The following is a 25332-nucleotide window of genomic DNA, read 5'->3' on the forward strand; positions in this document are numbered from 1 at the left end:
CTTCAAGAATACTAAACTCTATAAGAATGCCTGATATTACAAATCACACAGTGAAAATTAGGAAAAGCACATAAGTTGGGGGGAAAAATTTGAGTGTGTGCGTGCACGTGTATATGCACATGCATGTTTGCTTATGTGTGGTATATGTGTGCAGATGTCAAAAGTGTCACCCTCAGGCACACCATCCACTTCATTTTATGGCAGGTTGTTTCTGATTGGTTTGAAGCTCATCAATCAGGCTAGACTGGTTCCCAGAAAGCTAAGGAGGTATACTTGTCTCAACCTCCCCAGAATGGCCATGCATGCCTTTTACTACGTCATAAGGGACGGAACCCATGCTCTTATTCTGCGGCACCCCTGTTCAAATGTTCATGCTTGCAAGTCCCAATCTCTCTGTATTTTTTATCTACACTTTTATCATTATGTGTGGTTAGGAAAATGGAACATGGGTGTGGTAGTTAGTTCATACTTCTAATACCAGCACAGCACTTAGAAGGCTGTGGCAGGAAGATTGCAGATTTGAGAGCATCCTGGCCTCACAGTAACTCAGTGGTAGAGCATTTGCCTACCACACATAAGCTCTGGGGTCAATCACTAGCAGAGGAAGGGGAAAAAAGAAAAATATAAACAGAACGAAGACAAAATGTCATTTCACATTAATGCATTAACTGAATAAATAAATGTACAAAAGAAAAAAAGGCTTCACAGTATATGTCCTCCTTTTGGGTGAAGATGTAATGAGATAGATATGGAAACCAGAGAGAAATCACTACCATTATGGCAATGCCAAGACTTGGCTGTAATAACTGTAATAACATAGCTATGTAAACCGAACTGAAAAGGATTGAGGGACTGTTAAAAAATCAGATGTTAAACTGGGTGTGGTGGACACGTGTTTAATCCCAGCTCTCGGGAGGCTGAGGCAGGAGGATCGCCGTGAGTTCGAGGCCACCGAGACTCCACAGTGAATTCCAGGTCAGCCTGGGTTATGATAGACCTACCTCGAAAAACAAAAACAAAAACAAAAACAAAATCCACCAACAACAGATCAAAACATAAAAATCAGATGTCAGGCTGGAGATACGGCTTAGTGGTTAAGGCACTTGCCTTCAAAGCCAAAGAACCCAGGTTCGATTCCCCAGGACCCACATAAGCCAGATGCACAAGGTGGGACATATGTCTGGAGTTTGTTTGGTATGGCTAGAGGTCCTAATGTGCCCATTCTCTCCCTCTCTACCTCTTTCTCTCTCAAATAAATAAATAATTTTAAAAATCTTTAAAGAAAAAAAAAAAAAACTCAGATGTTGCCAGGCACGGTGACACACACCTTTAATCCCAGCACTCAGGAGGGAAAGATAGTAGGATTGTTATAAATTCAAAGCCAGCCTGAGGCAACATACTGAATTCCAGGTTAGTCTAGGGGCAGAGCAAGACCCTACCTTAAAAACACAACAGAACAAAACCCCTCAAATTTCTGCAGATGGCATGGCTAATTTCAAACATTTTTTTTGTTTTTTGGTTTTTTTTTTTTTGAGGTAGGGTCTCACTCTAGCCCAGGCTGACCTGGAATTCACTGTGGAGTCTCAGGGTAGCCTCGAACTCACGGCAATCCTCCTACCTCTGCCTCCTGAGTGCTGGGATTAAAGGTATGGGCCACCACACCCGGCTTTGTTTTTCTTGTTTTCTAGTGAAAGACACAGGTGAGTGGGGGAAGAATAGACATACCAGGGCCTTTCCACCACTGTGTGTCTGGCTACATAGGACCTGAAGATTCCAACATGTGTACTTAGGCATCACAGGCAAGTACCTTAACACACCAGTAAGCCATCTCTCCAAACCTTGTCTTTTTTTTTTGGGGGGGGGGTTCGAGGTAGGGATTTATTCTAGCCCAGGTTGACCTGGAATTCACTATGTAGTCTCAGGGGGGCCTTGAACTCTCAGCGATCCTCCTACCTCTGCCTCCCAAGTGCTGGGATTAAAGGCATATGCCACCATACCCAGCTTGCAACCCTTCATTTTTTTTTTAACATTTTATTTTATTTACCTATCTATTTATTTGAGACAGAGAAAGGGAGAAAGAAATAGAGAGAGTGAGAATGGGCAAGCCAGGGCCTCATAGCCACTGCAAACAACTCTAGACGTATGCGCCCCCATGTGCATCTGGCTTACGTGGGACCTGGAGAATTGAACCTGGGTCCTTAGGCTTCATAGGCATACGCCTTAACCACTAAGCCAACTCTCCAGCCCTGCACCCCTCATTTAAAAAAAATTTTTATTTATTTATTTGAGAGAGAAAATAGGTATGCCAGAGCCTCTAATCACTGCAAATGAACTCCAGACACATGTGCCACCATGCATCTGGCTTATGTGCGTTCTGGAGAACTGAACCTGGGTCCTTGGGCTTTGCACGCAAGTGCCTTAACCACTTTAAGCTCTCTCTTCAGCCCTGCACCCCTCATTTTTAACCTTTCAAAAATTATGTTTATTCATATTTTACTTCATACAATGTTTAGAAACCCTTTTCTAGAGGTGTAATTCAGTGGGAAAGCATGTGAAAAGACCTTAAGCATAAAAATAAACATATTTTATATGTTTATAAAACATTATTTTAATGTAAAATGCAGGGTATGGACAGAGTGCTTACCTTAGCAATACGAAGAGACCCGAGTTTGACCCCCAACCTCATACAAACCAGGCATGGTAGCATACACCTGTAGTGCTAGCATTTAAGAAATGGAGGCTGGAGGATCATAGATTCAGGCCATCCACAGCATAGCAAGTTTGGTTCCATGGCCAGCTTAGGATACAAAAGGCCCTATCTCTATCTCTCAATCCATCCATCCATTAATCAACCACACAATACTATATATTTTTTATTTCGGTTTTTCAAGGTAGTGTCTCACTATAGCTCAGGCTGACCTGGAATTCACTCTGTAGTCTCAGGGTGGCCTCGAACTCATGACAATCCTCCTACCTCTGCCTCCCAAGAGCTGGGTTAAAGGTGTGCACCACCACACCTGGCAAGCAATAATATTTTAAAGAATAATTTTAGGGCTAGAGGGATGGCTTAGTGGTTAAGGCATTTGCCTGCAAGGCCAAAGGACCCAGGTTCGACTCCCCAGGACCTACGTCAGCCAGATGCACAAGGGGGTGCATGCATCTGAAGTTCATTTGCAGTGACTGGAGGCCCTAGCGTGCCCATTTCCTCTGTATGTCAAATAAATAAATGAATAAGAATAAAAATAAATAATTTTACCTACCTTCCCAAGCCAGGTGATGGTGCTTGAGAATTACTGTAAGAATTCTGTAGAAAAAAAATAATAAAATGCATTTAAAAATATAACTTAAAAAAAAGCAAGTTAATTAATAAAAAAATATATAACTTTAAAGGTACTAAATATATTCAAAGGTACTGGGATAGACTTAAGAAGTTTTATAAATTTAAGATATCAAAATGTGTACAAGAGAAGGAAGTTATTAGGCAAGACCTACGATGTTCCAGCAGATGTCACAGAAGATGCAAAGAAAGAGGGAGTGACCTAGATGGGTAAAGGAAAGGGATGAAGGCAGGAAAGGAGTCATACTATGAACACAAATGGCAGAAAAAGCGGGTGCATGTGATCCATACAGGGTTAGACAAAGAATAAAAACCTGAGCCAGGCGTGGGGGTGCACGCACTTAAACCCAGCTCTTGGGAGGCAGACGCAGTAGGGTGGCTGTGAGTTTGAGGCCACCCTGAGTCTACATAGTAAATTCCAGGTCAGCCTGGGCTACTGCGAGACCCTACCTCGAAAAACTAAAAACAAAAATCATGTTAAGAGGGGCTGGAGAGAAGGCTCAGTACACTTGCTTGCAAAGCCTGAGTCCATAGTTAATTCTAGGTCAGCCTGAGCTAGAGTAAGACCTTACCTCAAAAAACAAAAACAAAACAAAAACAAAAAAAACACCACTTCACCAGTGCTAAAATAAAGCCAGGTGTGCAAACTGGTACATGTACCTGGAGTTTGCTTGCTGTGCTAAGAGGCCCTATCATGCCATTCTCATTCTCTCTTGTTTTTCTCCCCCTCTCTTTGACAACAACAAACAAGCAAAGCAAAATTTTAGGAGGGTTTATGTTATACTAGCCAGAAAAATCCTCAGAAAGCCAGGAGTGGTAGCATATGCCTTTAATCCCAGAACTAGGCTGGAGTGAGACCTTACCTCCCAAAACACACAACAACAACAACAAAAATCTCAGGAGATTTTAGGAAACTAAGATAACATGGTCTGGGCTAGTTTCTGTTTCAGTGGCAGGGCATTTGACTACCATGTATAAAGCCCTGGGTTCAATTCCCAGCACTGTAGGGTAGGGGGTAAGACAACAGTCTGAAGAACGGTAGTGAAAATAGCAGATCAGGACTGGAAAGACACCTTAGTGGTTAAGGCACATGCCTGAGAAGCCTAAGGACCCAGGTTCAATTCTCCAGGAGCCACGTAAGCCAGATGAACATGGTGGCACATACGTGTGGAGTTCATTTGCAGTTACTAGAGGCCCTGGCGCGCCCATTCCCTCTCTCTAGTAAATAAATAAAAATAGGTCGATAGATCTTTTAAAAAAATGTATTTTAAAAAAGAAAATAGCAGATCACTTCCAAGTATGAATATGGTTGTTGCATATGGATATAATCTACAATTCAACAATTAGATATACACGTTAAACACTTTCCCAAGAAAACACAGGCATGCGTGAGAATTCTCAAAGTTTTCTATGTGAACAGGAGAGGATCTCTGCTACAGAGCGCTTACCTTCAGATGCTCTGTCAAGGTCTTTGAGTACTTCAGGGCATTTTCTTTCTTCAGTTTGAACAGTCTCAGGTACAGCAAAGACTGGCACCTCAGACTAGCCAATGGAAAGAGACACCTTATTTACCAGGGGAACAATCCTTGCTGCCTTTACACAATCTTTTGCACGTTACAAGCGTATAGGATGGATTCATGTAAGAAGATCATGGCCTAAGACCAACAAATATTATCCCGTAGGCAAACAAACAGTATACGTTTTTTATTTTTAATTTCTCTGTGTGCACAAAGCAGTGTCTCTTTGCTACTGCACGTGGACACCAGATGCTTGCACCACTTTTAGCATCTGGCTTTTCAGGGGTGCTGGAGAATGGAGCCTAGATTCCCAGCCCCAAAAGATACACTTTTTTTTAAAATTGTTTTTTCGAGGTAGGGTCTCAGCCTGGCCCAGGTGGACCTGGAAATCACCATGTAGTCTCAGGGTGGCCTTGAACTCAAGGTGATACTCCTACCTTTGCCTCCCGAATGCTGGGATTAAAGGTGTGTGCCACCATGCTGGGCTTCTTTTTTATTTATTTATTTATTTATTTATTTATTTATTTATTTTTATTTTTGAGTCAAGCCCAACAGATAGCCCTTTTTTCTGAATTGGAGACAGGGAGAATGAACAGGTGTGCCAGGGCCTCCAGCCACTGTAATTGAACTCCAGGCACATGCATCACCTCGTGCACATGTGTGACCTTGAGCACTTGCATCACATTGTACATCTGCTTACATGGCACCTGAAGAGTTGAACATGGGTCCTTAGGCTTTGCAGGCAAGCACCTTAACCACTAAGCCATCTCTCCAACCCAGGTCCATTTTATATAAATAACAAATAATATAATGTTTTTATTTATTTGTTTGTAAGCAGAGAGAGAGAGAGAGAGAGAGAGAGAGAGAGAGACAGACAGAGAAGGGAAGGGAAGAGAGAGAGAATGGGCTCACTATAGCCTCCAGCCACTACATGGGTACTGGGGAACTAAACTCAAGTTGTTAGCTTTGCAGCCAAGTGCCTTAACTGCTGAGCCACTTCTCCAGCCCACCCCAAAGGTGTACTCTTAATGTACAACAACATACCATAAGAAAATGAAGGTAACTTAAACCTACAATTAGCTTTCTATTAGGTATGATATTCAAAACCTAAACTTCAAGGTGAGAGTAATGGCTCAGGCCTTTAATCCCAGCACTAGAAAGGCTAAGGTAGAAGGATTTTTGTGAGTTCACCCTAAACTAGAGTTAAGGCCCAAACTAAAGTAAAACCCTGCATCAAAAAATAAATAGAGGGCTGGAGAGATGGCTTAGCAGTTAAGTGCTTGCCTGTGAAGCCTAAGGACCCCGGTTCGAGGCTCAGTTCCCCAGGTCCCACATTAGCCAGATGCACAAGGGGGCGAACGTATCTGGAGTTCGTTTGCAGAGGCTGGAAGCCCTGGCGCGCCCATTCTCTCTCTCCCTCTATCTGTCTTTCTCTCTGTGTCTGTCACTCTCAAATAAATAAATAAATAAAATTATTTTAAAAAACACATGAACCTATGGGGGACATTTAAAAAAATAAATAAATAAATAAATAGAGAGGGACTGGAGGCATAGCTGAATGGTGAAGGCATTTGCCTGCAAAGCCAAAGGACCTCAGTTTGATTCCCCAGGACCCATGTAAGCCAGATGCACAAGGTGGTGCATGCATCTGGAGTTCATCTGCAGTGGCTACAGGCCCTAGTGCACCCAATCTCTCCCTCCCTCCCTTCCTCCTCTGTTAAATAAAAATATTTTTTAAAAAATGATAAATAAAGAGCCAGGAATGGTGGCGCATGCCTTTAATCCCAGCACTTGGGAGGCAGAGGTAGGAGGATATCTGTAAGTTTGAGGCCACCCTAAGACTCCATAGTGAATTCCAGGTCAGCCAGGGCTAGAGAGAGATCCTACCTCGAAAAACAAAACAACAACAAAAAAATGATAAATAAATAAATAAATAAATACATAAATAAATAAATGGAGGGGCTGGCCAGATAACTCAGCAGTTAGGGGTACTTGCTTGCAAAGCATGTTGGCCCAGGTTCAATTCCCAAATACCCATGTAAAGCTAGATGAAAAAAGTGATCCATGCATCTGGTGTTAGAAGTAACAAGAGGCCCTGGCACACCCATTACACATACACACGTACATACACAATTTTCATAACTAAAAATATTTTAATAAATAAAAACAAAATATCATCCGCAGGTCATTATAAAATATGGTTGTTTTTGTATTGTTTTTTGTTTTGTTTCGAGGTAGGGTCTCACTCTAGCTCTATAATTCACTATGTAGTCTCAGGGTGGACTCAAACTCACGGCAATCCTCCTACCTCTGCCTCCAAAGTGCTGGGATTAAAGGTGTGCACCACCACACCCGGCAAAATATGTCTGTTTTTGGGTTTTTTTTTAAAGTTTCCAGCCAGGTGTGGTGGTGCATGCCTTTAATTTTAGCACTTCGGAGGCACAGGTAGGAGGATCTCTGAGAGTTCAAGGCCACCCTGAGACTACATAGTGAATTCCAGGTCAGACTGTTAAAATGAAGCCCTACCAAAAAAAAAAAAAAAAGTTCCACCATGAGGCGTGGTGGTGCATACCTTTAATCCCAGCACTCAGGAGAGCCAGAGGTTAAGAGAACTCCTGTGAGTCTAGAAGAGGCCAGCCTGAGACTACTGAGTAAGTTCAGGCTCAACCTGGGCTAGAGTCAGATCCTATCTTAAAAAAAGGGGAGGGGGGCTGGAGGGATTGCACAATGTTTAAGGCATTTGCCTGCAAAGCCAAAGGACACAGGTTCGATTCCCCATTACCCACGTTAGCCAGATGTACAAGGGGGCGCATGCATCTGGAATTTGTGTACAGTGGCTGGAGGCCCTGGTGCACCCATTCTCTCCCTTCCTCCCTCCCCTCTTTCCCCCTTTCCCAATCCCTCTTTCTCTCTCCCTGTTTCTCTGTCAAATTAATAATAATATATTTTTTTTAAATGGGGAGGGGAAATTCCTCAGTACCCATGTAGAGCCAGAAGCACAAAGTGGAACATGCGTCTGAGCTCTGGAGTTCATTTGCAACGGCTATAGGCCCTGGCACACTGATTCATACTCTCCTTGAAAATAAAAAAGCCGGGCGTGGTGGCGCACGCCTTTAATCCCAGCACTTGGGAGGCAGAGGTAGGAGGATTGCAGTGAGTTCAAGGCCACCCTGAGACTACATAGTGAATTCCAGGTCAGCCTGAACTAGAAGTGAAACCCTACCTCAAAAAACCAAAAATAAATAAATAAATAAATAAGAGTTGGGCATGGTAGGTCACTCATTTAATCCCAACACTCCAGAGGGTAAGGCAGGAGGACCTCTATGAGTTCAAGGCCAGCCTGGGCTACAGTGTGAGTTTTAGGTCAACTTAGGCTAGAGTAAAACCTTGCTTCAAAAAGCCAAAAATTTACACACACTAAAAATTAGGAAAATAAGTTATGAGCATTCCAATGGTGATAGAACACATGAATCTTGACAAGGTTTCTACAAAGGCCACGCATAATTATCATCCTTGCCTACCTGTTCAGTCATACCCACTTCTCACTCATGGTCTCTAAGTTTCTTGAATGTTTCCCACTCTTTTCCACTATGCTGGAACCTCCACAGTGGGTCTCCCTACCTTTTGCTCTTATAGTTACTAATACTTTTCTTTCTGAGTTCTTAATTCCTGTAGTTGTACGATTATTTGATGAATTTGTCCCTTCCCACTGGAGTATAAGCTACATGACGAGCAGGACTGTGTCAGGTTTTCACAGCTCTTTTCCCGGTGTTAAACCACATGCCAGGGGAATGGGAGATGTAACCAGAACAAGCGAAGGGTGCGAGATCTCCTTGGAACCAAGAAAACAAGTCACAATCTTTTACTTTTCTAAGGAAAAGCATATAGGTGAATGGACAAAGTGAGCGTGGAAAGAACCACCCAGAAAAGTGATCGCTTATTCATGAAGGTTCCGGCACCAGCCCCACCTTGCCAAGGCTTTCAAGAGGGCTGTGGGTTAGAGAAGAACTTAAAACAGTTCAGCAGCAATTCTGACCTACTTCCGTTTGGTCTCATGAAGAGCAAGTCTGTGACGGGGCATGGGCTGCGCAAGTCATTCAAGGGTCAACTCAGGCTGCGGCGCAGCACAGGCAGAGCTGCGCCACCAGCGAGGCGAGCTCGCGACACTCACCAGAGCACGGTCAGCCTCTTGTCTGCCGCGGTAGCATCCGGCGCCAAATAATTCTTTAGCTTCATAGTGTATCTGTGAGTGAGATAAACAATGGATCATTAGAAAAAGCAGGGCGTGGTGGCACACGCCTTCACCCCAGCACTTGGGAAGCAAAGGTAGGCAATTCATGAGCTTGAGGTCACCCTGACATAGTGAAATCCAGGTCAGCCTGGGCTAGAGTAAGACCCTACCTCAAAAACACCAAGCCCACGCCCTAAAAAAGATTTCACCTTCATGTGATGACCTGTCTTCCAAGCATCATAATCAAATCACTGAGCCACTGAGCCAGGCGTGGTGGTGCAGCCTTTAATCCCAGCACTCGGGAGGCAGAGGTAGGAGGATCGCTGGCAGTTCGAGGCCACCCTGAGACTACAGAGTGAATTCCAGGACAGCCTGGGCTACAGTGAGACCCTACCTTGAAAAACCCAGAAAACAAAAAAAGCCACTGAAGTGTTTAGTTCTCAACACAAGAAAATTACAGCACTGCGTGCCCTCTTCAGCGTCATGCATTTCGTTTTAGCGCCCTTCAAGGACGGGGCAGACATGCAATGCTATTCCAATGATGAAGCAAGATTTCCCACTTACTTAATGAGCTCCACTGTATCTGAGTACATAGGAAACGGGGACTTGGATTCCTGAGCGTTCTTCTCCAGTGCATTCCCGCACTCGATGAAAGACACCACAGCATCAAGATAGAACACAGCCTTCTCAAACCTGTCGGACTGAGGACACAGGGCGGGTGCGCTGAGCAGGGGCCACAAGGGGCGCAGCCAGGGGGCGGGGCGGGGCGGGGCGGCGAGCGCGCGCCTACCTACCAGCGCATCTGCGTTGTGCTTGAGCTTTTTTGCTTCTTGTAAGTAATGGTCCGCTGAGTAGTTTCTGCAACACAAATTTTCTTTATAAATATTTTCTAGGATAATTACCAAGTCATTTTAGTCTCTACTATCTCTCAGCTTTCACACACATCCTCAAATAAAGAAATAAGCTATTATTAAATATTTCAGGTTTTTTTCTGGTATATTTTTATAGAAGTTTAAAACCATGAAATGTTTAGCCTACTCATGGCACATCTTCTATTCAGGTGTACAGAAGTTCCTCAGTATTAAATACTATTACTCAGGTTGTTTTAAAGATTACAACTAAATATGACGTGCAGAGACGTACCTGCTATCAGAGTGTAAGAAAGAACAATATTGCCGGGCGTGGTGGTGCACGCCTTTAATCCCAGCAGAGGCAGGAGGATTGCGCTGAGTTTGAGGCCACCCTGAGACTACATAGTTAGTTCCAGGTCAGCCTGAGCCATAAGACCTTACCTCAGGAAAAACAAAAACAAAAACAACATTGCTCTTCCTAATATAAGAACATACCTCTTGTAAGCAGTGACATTAGTAGCAGGAATAGTCTCTTGAAAAGCACATCTTTTACATCAACCACAAGAGTAATGGGCTTTAAGTTAAAGGAGCAGTAGTTGTACTAATAGATACCTTTCAAGTGAAAAAAAAAATCTAAATATTCTATAGATTACACAAAGTGTTTATCCTGTAGCCACCAACAAATACCAGGTTTCTTAAATGTGCATGTACACACACACACAATCATATTTATCTCACCTGTCATCAAAGGCAAGCTTTGTTCTCCGAGACTTAGAAGCATCAGTAGTTGGTGTAGATGGAGGACAGTTAGAAGAGCTATTTGTAACCTTTTCCTAGCCAAAAAAACAAACAAAAAAAAAAGTTGAAAAAAACTGTGAAGTGATTATTTTATTCTTATTTATTATTTATTTGGGAAACAGAGAGAGAGAATGGGTACGCCAGGGACTTCAGCCACCGCAAAGGAACTCCAGATGCTTGTGCTACCTTGTGCATCTGGCTTATGTGGGTCCTGGGGAATTCAACCTGGGAACTGTGGCTTTGCAGGCAAGGCTTTAACCACTAAGTCATCTTTCCAGCCCTGTGAAGAGATTAAAAATTAAGCTGCATGTCTTCAGCCACTACTAATATGGAAAAAAAAATTTTACCTCCTGCAATTAATTTCCATGTTGTAATGAACATCAATAACCCTACTGAGGAGGGAAATCATGGAAATATGGATGGAGGAGAGAGTTGGACTATAACCTATATAAAACTAAACTAATAGAAAAAACACAAGAGGGAGCTGGGCATGGTGGCACATGCCTTCAATCCCAGCAGAGGTAAGAGGATCACCGTGAGTTCAAGGCCACCCTGAGACTATATAATGAATTCCAGGTCAGCCTGGGCTACAGCAAAACCCTATCTTGAACACTCCAAAAAACCCAAAAAACACAACCAAGATACAAAGGAGCTTATTTACAAATGGGTTATAAAACTTCATTCTATTTTCATGCTTTATTCATCAACAGACGAGCCAAGCATATACCAATCAATTATATAGAAGCTTTGATTTATTACATATAGCCAGGCTTCATAGATTCATAGTGTATCTGTGAGTTAGATAAACAAAGGATAATTAGAAAAAGCAGGGTGTGGTGGTACACGCCTTTAATCCCAGCATTCGGGAGGCAGAGGTAGGAGTTCGAGGCCACCCTGAGAATGCAGAGTGAATTCCAGGTCAGCCTGACCTAGAGTGAGAACTTAACTTGAAAAACACAAAAAACAAAAACCACAAAAAAAGAAAGAAAGAAAAAGAAAGGTGTTGGGCTGGAGAGATGGTATAGCAGTTAAGGCACTTGATGCAAAGCCAAGGACCCAGGTTCTATTCCCTAGGATCTACATAAGCCAGCTAGGGGGCACATGCATCTGGAGTTCATTTGCAGTGGCTAGAGGTCCTGGCACACCCATTCTCTCTGTCTCTTCCCCTTTCTGCCTCTTTTTTAAAAAGAGGTGGATGGAAGCTGGGTGTGGTGGTGCACGCCTTTAATCCCAGCACTCAGGAGGCAGAGGTAGGAGGATCGCCATGAGTTCAAGGCCACCCTGAAACTACATAGTGAGTTCCAGGTCAGCCTGGGCTAGAGTGAGACCCTACCTCAAAAACCAAAACTAAAAAAAGAGGTGGATAGTGTTCCTAAGGATGACACGTAAGACTGTTCTCTAGCCTATATGCACATACACCTGCATATTCCCCCTCCCCACAAAAGCCTTATGGTGTTTACGAAACAAACATGACTGACTATAGAGGTGGCTCAGTTATTACGTGTACGTCCAGCACAAGCATGAGGGCCGGTAGGAGCCTGAAACCACCCGAGTTTGAATCTCCAGATCCCACATAAAACAGGTAGGTGTGGCTACTTGCACCTGTAATTCGAGTACTTTAATTAAAGGTGTGCGGTGCCGCACCCGGCTTACAACCAACTTTTAATGATGAGTTTGGGTCTTGATTAACAAATACATAGCCATCGACTTTACTGTTTCATGATCTTAGATCCAAGTGTAAGTTTATCATAAATAGCATGAAAGACTGAGAGTAAAATGTACAGGCCACATATTTACTGAGATATTCACAGAGGCGTAAGCACTTTCACCTTGGGGGGAACAAGCATCAGTGAGTGACTTCAGAAAGGGCTCATGTGCGAACTCCCACCTTGGCGTCTCTGGAGCTCCCGGAGAGCTTCCCGTCGGCTTTCTTCTGCTTGGCCGAGGAGGAGCCACTCTTGCTGCCACCGCCGCTACTCTCCTTGCTGCCAGCGCCGCTCGGCTTCACTGAGGAGGACTGACTGACAGTCCTCTTCCGAGAGCTGTGCTCTGTTTTTGAATCTTTGGAAGGAACAGGCCCAGCAGGTGAAGGCAGTAAGTCCTTTTCTTTTGCAACACTCTGTTTAGATGACCTGCCAAACAAAACAAATGCCCGCATTTCTCTACACAGTGAAGGATTTTTTTTAAACCTCTTTTTAAGATTTGCCCTCCAGCCAGGCGTGGTGGCACATGCCCTTAATCCCAGCACTCAGGAGGCAGAGGTGGGAGGATCGCGAGAGTTCGAGGCCACCCTGAGACTCCAGAGTGAATCCTAGGTCAGCCTGGGCTAGAGTGAAAGCCTACCTTGAAAAAACAAAAAACTGGGCTGGAGAGATGGCTTAGCGGTTAAGTGCTTGCCTGTGAAGCCCAAGGACCCTGGTTCGAGGCTCGATTCCCCAGGACCCACATTAGCCAGATGCACAAGGGTGCGCATGCGTCTGGAGTTCGTTTGCAGTGGCTCGAAGCCCTGGCGCGCCCATTCTATCTATCTGCCTCTTTCTCTCTCTCTCTCTCTGTCACTCTCAAATAAATAAAAATTAACAAAAAAAATTAAAAAAAAAAAAAAAAAACAAACAAAAAGATTTGCCCTCCACATGGATATATAATTAATGCCTATCTTCTAATCTCCATTACCTGTTCTTTTCCCCACAATTATATATCTAGTACTTAAAAAAAAAATCTGCTATACAGTAAGTATTTAATAAATACTTGTTGAATGAACGAATAAATAACTCAATTGTGAAAAGATTAATAATTACAAATTGGCAACTAGTCTCCTTTAAAGTACTTAGAAGAGCTAATCATCTACTCAGAAAGTAACACAGCTTTACTGGTATTCTGACGCCAGATTTGTATCCCATTAAAAACAGAACAGAGGGCTGGAGAGATGAGTCAGTGGGTATGGCACTTGCCTGCCATGTCTAATGACCTGGGTTTGATTCCACAGTACCCATGTAAAGCCAGATGTGGTACATACATCTGGAGTTCATTTGCAGTGGCTAGAGGCCCTGGTGTGCTCATTCTTTTGCACCCTCTCAGCATGCAAATAAATCAAAAAATAGAATAATTTTTTAAGTGAGGCTGACCAGACTTGGTAGCACACGCCTTTAATTCCAACACTTGTGAGGTAGAGGTAGGAAGATTGCTGTGAGTTTAAAGTCACCCTAAGACTATACAGTTATTGAATTCCAGGTCAGCTCGGCTATAGTGACTGACTCCACCTTAAAAAAAAAAAAAAAAAAAAGGAGATCTGAGGGGCTGGAGAAATGGTTCAGTGGTTAAGGTGTTTGTCTACAGAACTTGATGACCCAGGTTCGATTCTCCAATACCCATGTAAAACAGAGTGGTGCATGCATCTGGAGTTTGGAGTGGCTAGATGCCCTGGCACGCCCATTATCTCTGTCCCCCCGTTGCAATTAAATAAATAAATTAATATTTATTTTAAAAGGGGGGGGAATCTGATACAAAAAGAGAACAGTGTAACTATATTTTAAATACTTTCCAACTAACTGAAAGCAGAAACTACTACTAATGAGCATATGTGCGACAGTCACTAAAAAGAACGCTTGAGCCAGGCGTGGCAGGACACATCTTTAAGTGCATCACCTTGGAGGCAGAAACAGGAGGTTCGTGTGAGTTTGAGGCCACCCTGAGATGAGACTACATAGTGAATTCCAGGTCAGCCGGGACTAGAGTGAGATCCTGCCTCAAAAAATTAAATTTAAAAAAAAGAAAGAAAGAATGCTCAGAATGCATGGTGCCTAATGACAAATGATACATGTGTAGCAATCCTGGCACGCAACAACATGTTGGGGACATACTCTCTGTTGCTGGATGGCTTGTGGCCTGATGAGCTCTTATCCTCTGTTTTGGGTTTTTTGCTCTCACTGGCTCGGTTATCATCTTCATTCTGGATAGAAAACAGAAAACAGCAGATCTTAAGCTTTTAGAAGGTCTCCTGCAGTAGATGCACATAGCTTAAACACTGAAGCAAGCCGGGCGTGGGGGCGCACGCCTCTAACCCCAGCACTCGGGAGGCAGAGGGAGGAGGATCGCCAAGAGTTTGAGGCCAGCCTGAGACTAGAGTGAATTCCAAGTCAGCCTGGACTAGAGTGAGACCCTACCTCAAAAAAAAAAAAGGGGGGGGAGGGCTGGAGAGATGGCTTAGCAGTTAAGCGCATGCCTGTGAAGCCTAAGGACCCCGGTTCGAGGCTCGGTTCCCCAGGTCCCACGTTAGCCAGATGCACAAGGGGGCGCACGCGTCTGGAGTTCGTTTGCAGTGGCTGGAGACCCTGGTGTGCCCATTCTCTCTCTCTCTGCCTCTCTCTCTCTGCTGCTCTCGAATAAATAAATAAAAACTTAAAAGAAAAAGAAAAAGAAAACCACCGAAGCAGATCTTTCCTGTAGTCTTAGATGGTATTCTCTTTATGTAATGATTGTGAGGAAGTATTTACAAAATCATAATTAAGATATACTTCACACACCATAAAACCTATTTTTAAAAAGTACACAATTTGCCGGGCATGGTGGCACACACCTTTAATCCAAGCACTCGGAGGCAGAGGTAGGAGGATCATTGTAAGTTCAAGACCACCCTGAGACCAAATAGTGAATTCCAGGAGAGGCTGAGCTACAGTGGTACTCTACCTTGAAAAGCCAAAAAAAAAAAAAAAAAAAAAAAAAAAGAGCCAAAAAAAAGCACACAACTCTTTGATATTTAGAATATTCAGAATCATACAGCCATTACCACATCAATTTTAGAAATTTTTCAATATCCCTGGTTAGCAGTCACCATTAATCTGTATATTTCATCTTTAAGGACTTGCCAAATTTTAGTAGTCACGTATAAATGTGGCTTTTGATGTATTAGCATGATTTTTTCCCTTTGATTTTTTGAGGTAGGGTCCGGCTCTAGCCTAGTCTGAGCTGGAATTCACTAGGTAGTCTCAGGATGGCCTTGAAATCAAGGTGATCCTCCTACCTCTGCCTCAGAGTGCTGGGAGTACAGGCATGTGCCACCATGCCTGGCTTCTTTAAAACAAGCCAAAAAATAAAAAATAATAAAAACCAAACAGGATTTCATGTATGCCAGCCTGGCCTCAAACTCTCAAGGAAAGGAAGATGACCTTGAACCTGACTCTTCTGCCTCTACCTCCCAAGACCTGGGAGTACAGGCATGCGCCCCTACACCTGGTTGACAAGGTGCTGGGGATGCAATCCAGGGTTCATGCCAACTAAGCAAGCACCTACCAACTGAGCTACATCCCCAGCCCAGCTGAATCTTTTGAAGGTTCATTCATGTTGTGGTATGAATCAATACTTAACTTCCTCTTATGGCTGAATAGTTTCCATTATTAGATATAACCATTTTATTTATTCGTTTTTTAATTAATATTTTATTTATCTGTAAATACATGTGTACTGGGGAATCAACCTGGGTCCTTAGGCTTCACAGGCAAGTGCTTTCATCACTAAGCCATCTTTCCAGCCCCATTTTATTTATGCTTTCAACAGCTGATAACCATTAGGGTTTTCTCCACATTGTGACAAGTGTGAATAACGCAGCTACAAACACTCCAGTACAACTTTGAACAGACACTGTGCTCAGCTCCCTTGGATGTACATCCCTTGGAGTCCACTGGCTGCGTCATAAGATAACTCTATATTCGTCTTCTTGAGGAACTGCCAAACTGCTCCCAAGCAGCCACAGTTTTACAATCCCAGCAGCATCGCAGGACAGTATCCCGAGTTCAACATCTTCTCTTTGCATGTACAGGTATGTTCCTGTATGTGTGCACCCATCTGTGTGTGCCTGTCCGTGTCCATGTCCATACAAAGATGAGGCTGCGGTCTTAGCCTCAGGGATGCCACCAGCATTTTTTTTTTTGGGGGGGGAAACAGTTTCTCTCAGTGGCCTGCAGTTCACAAATTAGGCCAGACTAGCTAGCCAGTGACCTGTAAGATTTGTACTGTCACTTCCTCCTCACAGCACTAGGATAACAGGTGTGTGCTGTCACATCTGGCCTTGTGTGGGTACAGGGGATTGAACTCAGATCCTCACGATTGTAAAGCAAGTGCTTTAACCACTTAGCCATCTCCACTGCCCAGACTGGCTTTATGATTACAATTAAGACTAATGATTTTTGAAAAAAAAAAAGTTTTGTTGAAAACTACCTTGCTAATGATGCTACTTCCACAGGTAAACCTAAATATTCTTATTGTTTCAAAATAGCAGGCAACAAAAATGAAAATATCAAAAAAAAAAAAGTAAAAAAAAAAAAAAATGAAAATATCTACCATAAAAACTCTGTTCCTAGCTGGTCATGGTGGCGTACATCTTTAATCCTGGCACTCAGGAGGCAGAGGTAGGAGGATTGCCATAAATTTGAGGCCACCCTGAGACTATGTAATGAATTCCAGGTCAGCCTGGGCTAGAGTGAGAGTCTGTTCACCACACAAATAATTCAAGAATGACAAATGAAAAGTTATCTTGATCTTTTATTACCCTTTACTGATTCTCCTCTCAATATTACCTGCTTTGTCTCTAGGAACTGCCTCTTGACACTTTATTTCACCAAAGCCACAAGTTTCAAAAATTATAATCAACAATGTTACATATGAGTTAGAAGAAATTATAGAATCTTAGCCAGGCGTGGTGTCACACACACCTTTAATCCCAACACTCGGGAAGCAGAGGTAGGAGGATCACCAGGAGTTCAAGGCCACCTGAGAATACAGAGTGAATTCCAGGTCAGCCTGGGGTAGAGTAAGACCCTACCTTGAAAAAACAAAAACAAAACAACAACAAAATATGTAATATAGATTAAAAATTATATTCACAGGATGGAGATATGGCTTAGCAATTAAGGTGTTTGCCTGCAAAGCCAAAGTACCAAGGTTCGATTCCTCAGGACCCATGTAAGCCAGAAGCACAAGATGGTGCATGCATCTGGAGTTCATGTGTAGTGGTTCTGCAGGCCCTGGCATGCCCATTCTCTATTATCTGTCCCCACAAAAAATAAGTAATTATATTCACTTCTAAGAACACCTCACTAAAGTTGAAAAGATCAAATTGTTACTTCCAAAGAGTTTCTATAAGACTATTACCCTTAGGCCGAGCATGGTGGTACACGCCTTTAATCCCAGCACTTGGGAGGCAGAGGTAGGAGGATCGCCTTGAGTTCAAGGCCACCCTGAGACTCCATAGTGAAAAAAGCCAAAAAAAAAAAGAAAAGACTATTACCCTCAAATCTTAGACATTCATGAATTTTCTCACCTCCCAAGTCTAGGTAGGGCAGACCTTATATACCAAGCTTTGTCGCTGAATTACTTAGAAGCATTTAGGGAAGAAAGCTGGCTTGTGTGCTGGACATATATTTTCCTTCAGTGCTAGGCACTGTATTCAGAGTTTCAGACAGGCTAGGCAAATTTTAGGCCCTGCTGACAATTTAGTTTTGACCTAGAAAGGAAAAAATAGCCAGGCATGGTGGTGCATGCCTTTAAAACCAGCACTCAGGAGGCAGAGGTAGGAGGATCATCATGAGTTTGAGACTACATAGTGAATTCCAGGTCAACGTGGACCAGAGTGAGACCCTAGCTCCGGGGGGGGCGGCAGATAAAAACCTAGGCCAGGGCTGGAGAGATGGCTTAGCGGTTAAGTGTTTGCCTGAGAAGCCTAAGGACCCTGGTTCAAGGCTCAATTCCCCAGGACCCACATTAGCCAGATGCACAAGAGGGCGCAAGTGTCTGGAGTTCGATTGCAGTGGCTAGAAGCCCTGGTGTGCCCACTCTCCTCCCTCCCTCTCTCTCTGTCTGTCGCTCTCAAATGAATAAATAAAAATAAAAATAAAAACCCAGGCCAGATGTGTGCAGTGGGTGGGTGAAATTATCAAGGAAAAGAGACAGGTGTGGTGGCACATGCCTTTAATCCCAGCACTCAGGAGGCAGAGGTAGGAGCATTGCCATGAGTTCAAAGCCACCCTGAAGTACATAATGAATTCCAGGTCAGCCTGGGTTAGAGTGAAACCTTACCTTGGAAAATAAAAAGAGAGAAAGAAAAGAAATTATCAAGGATACACAGTAAAATTGTTGAGTTACTTAATTAAAAAAAAAAAACAAAAACCAGGGACAATAGTGGCACATATGTCATGGTAGAAACCAACTGCCCTCCAATTGGACTGGAGGCCCGCTCCATGGGGGAAGGGGGGAATACATCCCTGATACTGAAAAATTAAAACAGGGGTAGCCACGAGCCCTAGGGGTGTAACATCTGCTGATGTCTAGAAAAAATATATATACTATGCTTATCAAACTGCCCAGTAAGCACTTCTCTTAATATTCATACCCTTATATTAATGCTACTCTCACTTTGGGTAGAGAATCTTCTCTTTTCAGATGGCAGTGACCTTGGGACAACTCAGAAGGTATCATAGTGCTGGAAAGAAGTGACTGGAGTACTGAGTAACATCGCGATAACACCTTCCAAGGCTCAGGGTCTAATGCGGAAGAGGTGGCGGAAAGAATGTAAGAGCCAAAGGAAGGGTAGGACTCCTTACAACATGCTCCCTCCAGACATAAAATGGCCTGGATATCCATGACCTCACAGTGCCTGACACTACCTACACAAGACCATCATAAAAGGAGGAAAAGATCATGACATCAAAATAAAAGACAGACTGATTGAGATAGGGAGGGGATATGATGGAGAATGGAATTTCAAAGGGGAAAGTGGAGGGAGGGAGGGTATTACCATGGGATATTTTTTATAATCATAGAAAATGTTAATAAAAATTGAGGGAAAAAAAGAAAAGAAAAAAACTGGGGGGGGGGGTTAACGTTTGAGGTAAAAAGTCTCACTCTAGCTCAGGCTGACCTTGAATTCACTATGTAGTCTCAGGGTGGCCTCAAGCTCACTTTAATCCTCCTACCTCTGCCTCCTGAGAGCTAGAATTAAAGGCTAAAAAACCTAAAAAGAAAAAAAAAAAAAAATCCCTGGAATTAGCAAGCAACTTAAAAATTATTCATGGGCTGCAGAGATGGCTCATCAGCTAAAGGTACCCACTGGTCTGGATTCAATTTCACAGTATCCATGGAAATCATACATCTGGATTTCTTTTGCAGTGGCAAAGGACTCTAGTATTCATTCATTCAATCTCTCTCTTCTCAAAAATAAATAAAACGGACTGGAGAGATGGCTTAGTGCTCACTCAGGTTTGATTCACAAGAACCCATGTAAGTAAGCCACATGGATGTATACGGCGGTGAATGCACCTGTGCAGGGCCTGTGCCCATCTCTCTCCTTTTCCATCTCTCTCCTTTTCCATCTCTCTCAAATAAGCCAAAGATTTAAAATACTTATTTGTGTATGCAATGCTGCAAATCTGGCTTTACCCGAGCAGCTGGGGAATTGAACCCAAACTGACAGGCTCTGTGATCAAGCACCTTGAATCACTTGAGCCATCTCCCCAACCTCCAGCCTGTAATTTGAAATGTGTTATTTGATCTGGGTATAAAACAGAAAAGGATGGCATGGATTACATCCTTACTCTAGTTTTTGATGTCTACTACTGTAATCTCCACTTTAAACTTGGCTATCAGACACTCTATCTCTACTAAAAAGGCATCTTTAAGGCTGAAGAGCCGGCCTAGCAGTTAAGGTGCTTGTTTGCAAAGCCAAAGGACCAAGGTTTGATTCCCTAGGAACCATGTAAACCAGATGCACAAGATGGCATATGCATCTGGAGTTTGTTTGTAGTGGCTAAAGGCCCTGGCCCTCCCATTCTCTCTCTCTCTCTCTCTCTGCCTTTTTCTCTCTCAAATAGATAAATAAAAATAAATACTTCTTTTTAAAAGAGCATCTTGATTTACTGAAGGGGCCTGAAGCCCAGAGGTACTTCAAAAGACTATTCCAATTACAGTGTCACACTGGGCCTTGGGCTGGACCACTTACAGCTCTAACCTATTTTGTTTGTTACAATCATGATTTTCATTGCATTTCAGATAATGTTATCTAAAAATAAAAACCTTACAAACCTTATGCTTCCTCTTGCCTTTATTGGAAACTTTTTCTGAGGGTTGCTTCTGAGCTTCTCTGTTGTGTTTTTCTGGCACATTTTTCTTTTCCCCCTTGGGTGGCTCTGTTTCTTTGTAAGGCTTTCCTGGTATTCGAGTCAAGAGATTCAGGTCAATCTTCACAATAAGTGGATACCTGTCATCAGGTTCACTCAGGGGTGAAAGGAGTTCCTTCTCTTCCATGGGAGAGAACATTCGTTGCCGAAAAAAGCTATCTTCTTCCTCCACTGAGGAGGGTTTAACAGGAGTCCTACTGCTGTCAGGATACTTAGGGGTTTGTGAGGAAGGGGCAAGGCTCTCACTTTCGTCTGAATCTGAGGACGAGGCATCTGTTTCTATGATTTCCCGTGACTTCTGGGAAGATTTACTTGTTGACTTGTATTTCTTTTTCTCTGCTGTCGGCCGAGGGGAAGATTTGGACTCCTTTTTGATACTGGGTTTCCGTGAGCCTTTGGTGGCTGCCTTGTGTCTGCTGGAAGGCATGCTGGCAGCCATGTCAATAGGGGTTTCACTTTCTATCTTTAGGCCTCCACGAGGCTCTTCAGCAGCTGACTTCTCAGCTTTTTTGGGTTGTTTTTTGCCTACAGTTCTCCTCTGTGTTGTACTGTCACTCTGGGCAGGAGACTTCTGCCTGCCACGCCCACTTTCTGATCCCTTTTGGATGGTTTTGGAATCTCTTCCTGGAGTAGCAGCACTTGTTTCTTTTGGCCCGCCAGGCTCAGTGTAGCTGCTGCTCCCTGGCTCTCGGCCTTCTTTTTTGTAGGCCTGAGACAACGGGATGTTACTATCTACAGAAGACGCTGGAGACACTTTGTGTGGGTTCACTTTGTTCAACCAGTTATCAAGTTGCCATTTGTTTGTTGGTGGTGGTTCAGGCTAGAAACAGAGAAATACATATGTATTTTTCAATATTAAAGCTTTTTCTTATTTAAAAAGTCAAGGACAAATGCTAATCTCTAAATTAACACGGGATTTGTTTTCCAAGGTTCTGACTGGATCAAGGAAAGAGTGAAGTACTATTAGCTTGAATCTCTTGGATAAGAAGACAAATTTTAAGAGAGGCGTGGTGGCACACGCCTTTAGTCCCAGCACTTGGGAGGGAGAGGTAGGAGGACCACTATGAGTTTGAGGCTACCTTGAAACTACATAATGGTTAGCCAAGTCTGACATTCAAATTTACTTGAAATATGTACCTGAGCTGTTACACTTCAGTGAACTCAACTTTGACAAACTGACAAGTGAAGTAAGCACCCTAACAGTTTCTGATGTGCCACTCAGCTATGAATACTTTCCTAAAAGTTTGAGGAATAATTTAGAAATTATAAAATTCACCCACTAACTAAATGATTTTTAGTTAATTTATAAAAATGTTTCATCACTATCACAACTGACTCTACCTTGAAAAAGCAAACAGAGTGACAAGCTTAGTGTTACTCATGGTCTTTATTTTACATTTTCGTTTCTGGAGACAAGGTCTCTTTATGCACTTTAGACTAATACCAAATTTGCAAACCCTCCTGTTTCAGCCTCCTGAGCACTACCATCTCAAGTGGGTGGTGCTACACACAGCTTCTTGCAAATGACCTTTAAATAGCAAGTATTCCCATCAGGAGTTCAACTTGAAAGGCATGATATAAATGATCATATACTGTATTTAATTCTATAATATAAGCAAATGATATAGGTACCATGAGAGTTTTTTTGTTTTTGTTTTTTCCCCCCTCCTTTTTGAAGCAGGGTCCTACTCTAGCCCAAGTTGACCTGGAACTCACTCTGTAACAGGCTGGTCTCGACTTCACAGCTACCCTTCTACCTCAGCGCCCAAGTGCTAGGATTACAGGCATGCACCACCACACCTGGCTCCAAGAGAGTTTTAACTGCATTTTATCAACCCAATGTAAAATTATACTACCTAAGATTCATTTTATTTACAGTACCTACATAACATGAATTCTCATGCTGAGACATAAAAATAAAGACCAAAATAAAGAAATTAGTATTTTAATGACCTGCAAGATGAATTCAAGCAACTCCTAATCAGGAAAACAAAATGTTTTCTCAAATGATAAGGAAGCCAAAGCTTAGTTCTTTCTCTAAGACACACAGTTCAAGTGCCTTTTGTCAGCATAGGTAAGCACCTGTTCCCCTTCCCCTATGGAAGGCAGTCCTCTTGCCTCACCTCAGGAGACGCGCTCTGGGAGGGCTCATTGGCCTCACTGTCACTGGAACTACTTTCACTCTCTGAGTCAGATCCAGAGCTGCTTTCAGATCCACTGTGGCTGCTTGAATCCTCCCTGGAGTTATCTGCTCCTTCACTATGGTGATGTGAAGGTTCAGAGTTACTAAAGGAAATAAGACATAAATAACTAAAAGTTTTCTTCACAATGTTAACAGAAAAACATCCAAATCTGACATTCAAATTTATTTGCAGTAAGTACTTAAGCTGTTATACTTTGGTGAACCCAGAATTTCATTACAAATGAAGTAAGCACTCTAAAAGCTTCTGGTTGCCACTCAGCTATTAATTTTCACCTTTGAAAAAAGTTTTGAGGAGAGCTGGGCGTGGTGGCGCACGCCTTTAATCCCAGCACTTGGGAGGCAGTTAGGAGGATTGCCAAGAGTTTGAGGCCACCCTGAGATGATTACATAGTGAATTCCAGGTCAGCCTGGGCTAGAGTGAGACCCTACCTTGAAACACAAAAAAAAAAAAAAGTTTTGAGGAATAATTTGCAAATCATAAAATTCAACCTCTTTAAGTGCATAACTAAATGATTGTTATCTTATTTATAGAAATATTTCATCATTATCACAACTGACAGTATCGAAAGGCTGTTTATTATATCACTCGAATTTTAACTGCTAATCTCACCCATCTAAATATAACAGAAAATAAAAGGATTCCTACCTTCCTGGTGTACTCCTGGGCATTGTCTTATCACAATCCTAAAATTAAAGCACAGGAAAGACATCTGTGGATGAATCTGTGGTATACTATTCGCTGGATACGAATGTCTGAACTCTTAATTTATGAGAACACTGGTTTCTCTAACACATATGACTAACAATAGCAAGTTGAAGCATTCAGAAGGAGAAGGGCAGCAGGATCATGAGTTCAAAGTCAGGCTGTGCCAACATGGTAAGACTATGCCATACTGTAAGAACCGGTCTCAAAACAAAAACAGTAACAGAAAAACCAAAGCCCACAAACAAAAACATGAGGGTGTGATGGTGCACGCTTTTAATCCTAACACTCAGGAGGCAGAGATAGGAGGATCACCATGAGTTTGAGGCCAACCTGGGACTGCAGAATGAGTTCCAGGTCAGCCTGGGCTACAGTGAGACTCTACCTGAAATAATAAAATAAAATAAACCTACTATACTGTTTTTACATAAAGAATAATAGGCTGGGCAGTCTGGGGAGACGGCTTAGTAACCAAGGTGCTTGCCTGCAAAGCATAAGGACCCAGATTTGATTCTCCAGGTCCCACGTAAGCAAAGTGCACAAGATGGCACATGTGTCTGAAGTTCTTTTGCAGTTGCTGGAGGCCCTGGTGCACCCATTCTCCCTCTCCCCCTTTTTTCTCTCTTCCCCTCTTCTGTCAAATAAATAAAAATAAATCTTTTTTTTCTTTCTTTTTTTAAATTTTTTAAAAATTTTTATTAGCATTTTCCATGATTATAAAAAAATATCCCATGGTAATTCCCTCCCTACCCCCCTAAAAATAAATCTTTAAAAAACAACAGGGCCGGGCATGGTGGTGGTGCACACCTTTAATCCCAGCACTCGGGAGGCAGAGGTAGGAAGATTGCTGTGAGTTTGAGGCCACCCTGAGATCACATAGTGAATTCCAGGTCAGCCCTGGGCTACAGTGAGACTGCACCTCAAAAAAAAAAAAAAAAAGAGAAAAAAAAACCCCGAAATATATAAATAAATAAAATAAGATAAAGAATAACGGTCAGGCGTGGTGGTGCATACCTTTAATCCTAGCACTCAGGAGGCAGAGATAGAATGATCGCCATGAGTTTGAGGCTACCCTGAGACTAACAAATTCCAGGTCAGCCTGGGCTACACTGAGACTCTATCTCAAAAAAATCAAAAAAAGCTGGGCATGGTGGTGCACACCTTTTTCCCAGCACTCAGGAGGCAGAGGTAGGAGGATCACTGTGAGTTCGAGGCCAGCCTGAGAGTACAGAGTGAATTCCAGGTCAGCTAGGACCACAGTGAAACCCTACCTGAAAAACAACAAAACAAAACAAAAAAAAGGATCTCAGCCTGGAGATGTAGTTAAGTGGCACGCAACTTGCCTGGCATGTACAAGCACTGGGTTTGATCCCCAGCCCCAAAATTAAACAAACAAATACATAATTAATCTCTAAGACATAATGTTCCAGACCTTAATATTCCTTGTTAGTAAATGGTTTGCTAATTATGTTCTGATTCATAGTAAATATTTGGGAACGGTCAAATTTTCAAAAAATGGAAATTTA

At 42.7% G+C, this 25332-nt stretch overlaps 1 protein-coding gene across 2 annotated transcripts in view; it reads right to left on the reverse strand.

Moving 5' to 3' along the window:
- Aff4 (AF4/FMR2 family member 4) overlaps positions 1–25332 on the reverse strand; it is a 96682-nt gene that overhangs the window by 9840 nt on the left and 61510 nt on the right. For both annotated transcript variants that reach the window (XM_045153718.1, XM_045153717.1), the window contains 11 exons: positions 23750–23787; positions 23024–23186; positions 20806–21720; positions 14595–14683; positions 12623–12866; positions 10675–10769; positions 9880–9943; positions 9650–9786; positions 9026–9097; positions 4786–4879; positions 3261–3304 (listed from right to left, as the gene is read on the reverse strand). In XM_045153718.1, coding sequence (XP_045009653.1) covers positions 3261–3304; positions 4786–4879; positions 9026–9097; positions 9650–9786; positions 9880–9943; positions 10675–10769; positions 12623–12866; positions 14595–14683; positions 20806–21720; positions 23024–23186; positions 23750–23787 — 1955 coding nt within the window. The remainder of the gene's footprint in view (positions 1–3260; positions 3305–4785; positions 4880–9025; positions 9098–9649; positions 9787–9879; positions 9944–10674; positions 10770–12622; positions 12867–14594; positions 14684–20805; positions 21721–23023; positions 23187–23749; positions 23788–25332) is intronic.

The sequence above is a fragment of the Jaculus jaculus genome, chromosome 6, assembly GCF_020740685.1.
Source record: "Jaculus jaculus isolate mJacJac1 chromosome 6, mJacJac1.mat.Y.cur, whole genome shotgun sequence".
In the NCBI taxonomy this organism is placed as follows: domain Eukaryota; kingdom Metazoa; phylum Chordata; class Mammalia; order Rodentia; family Dipodidae; genus Jaculus; species Jaculus jaculus.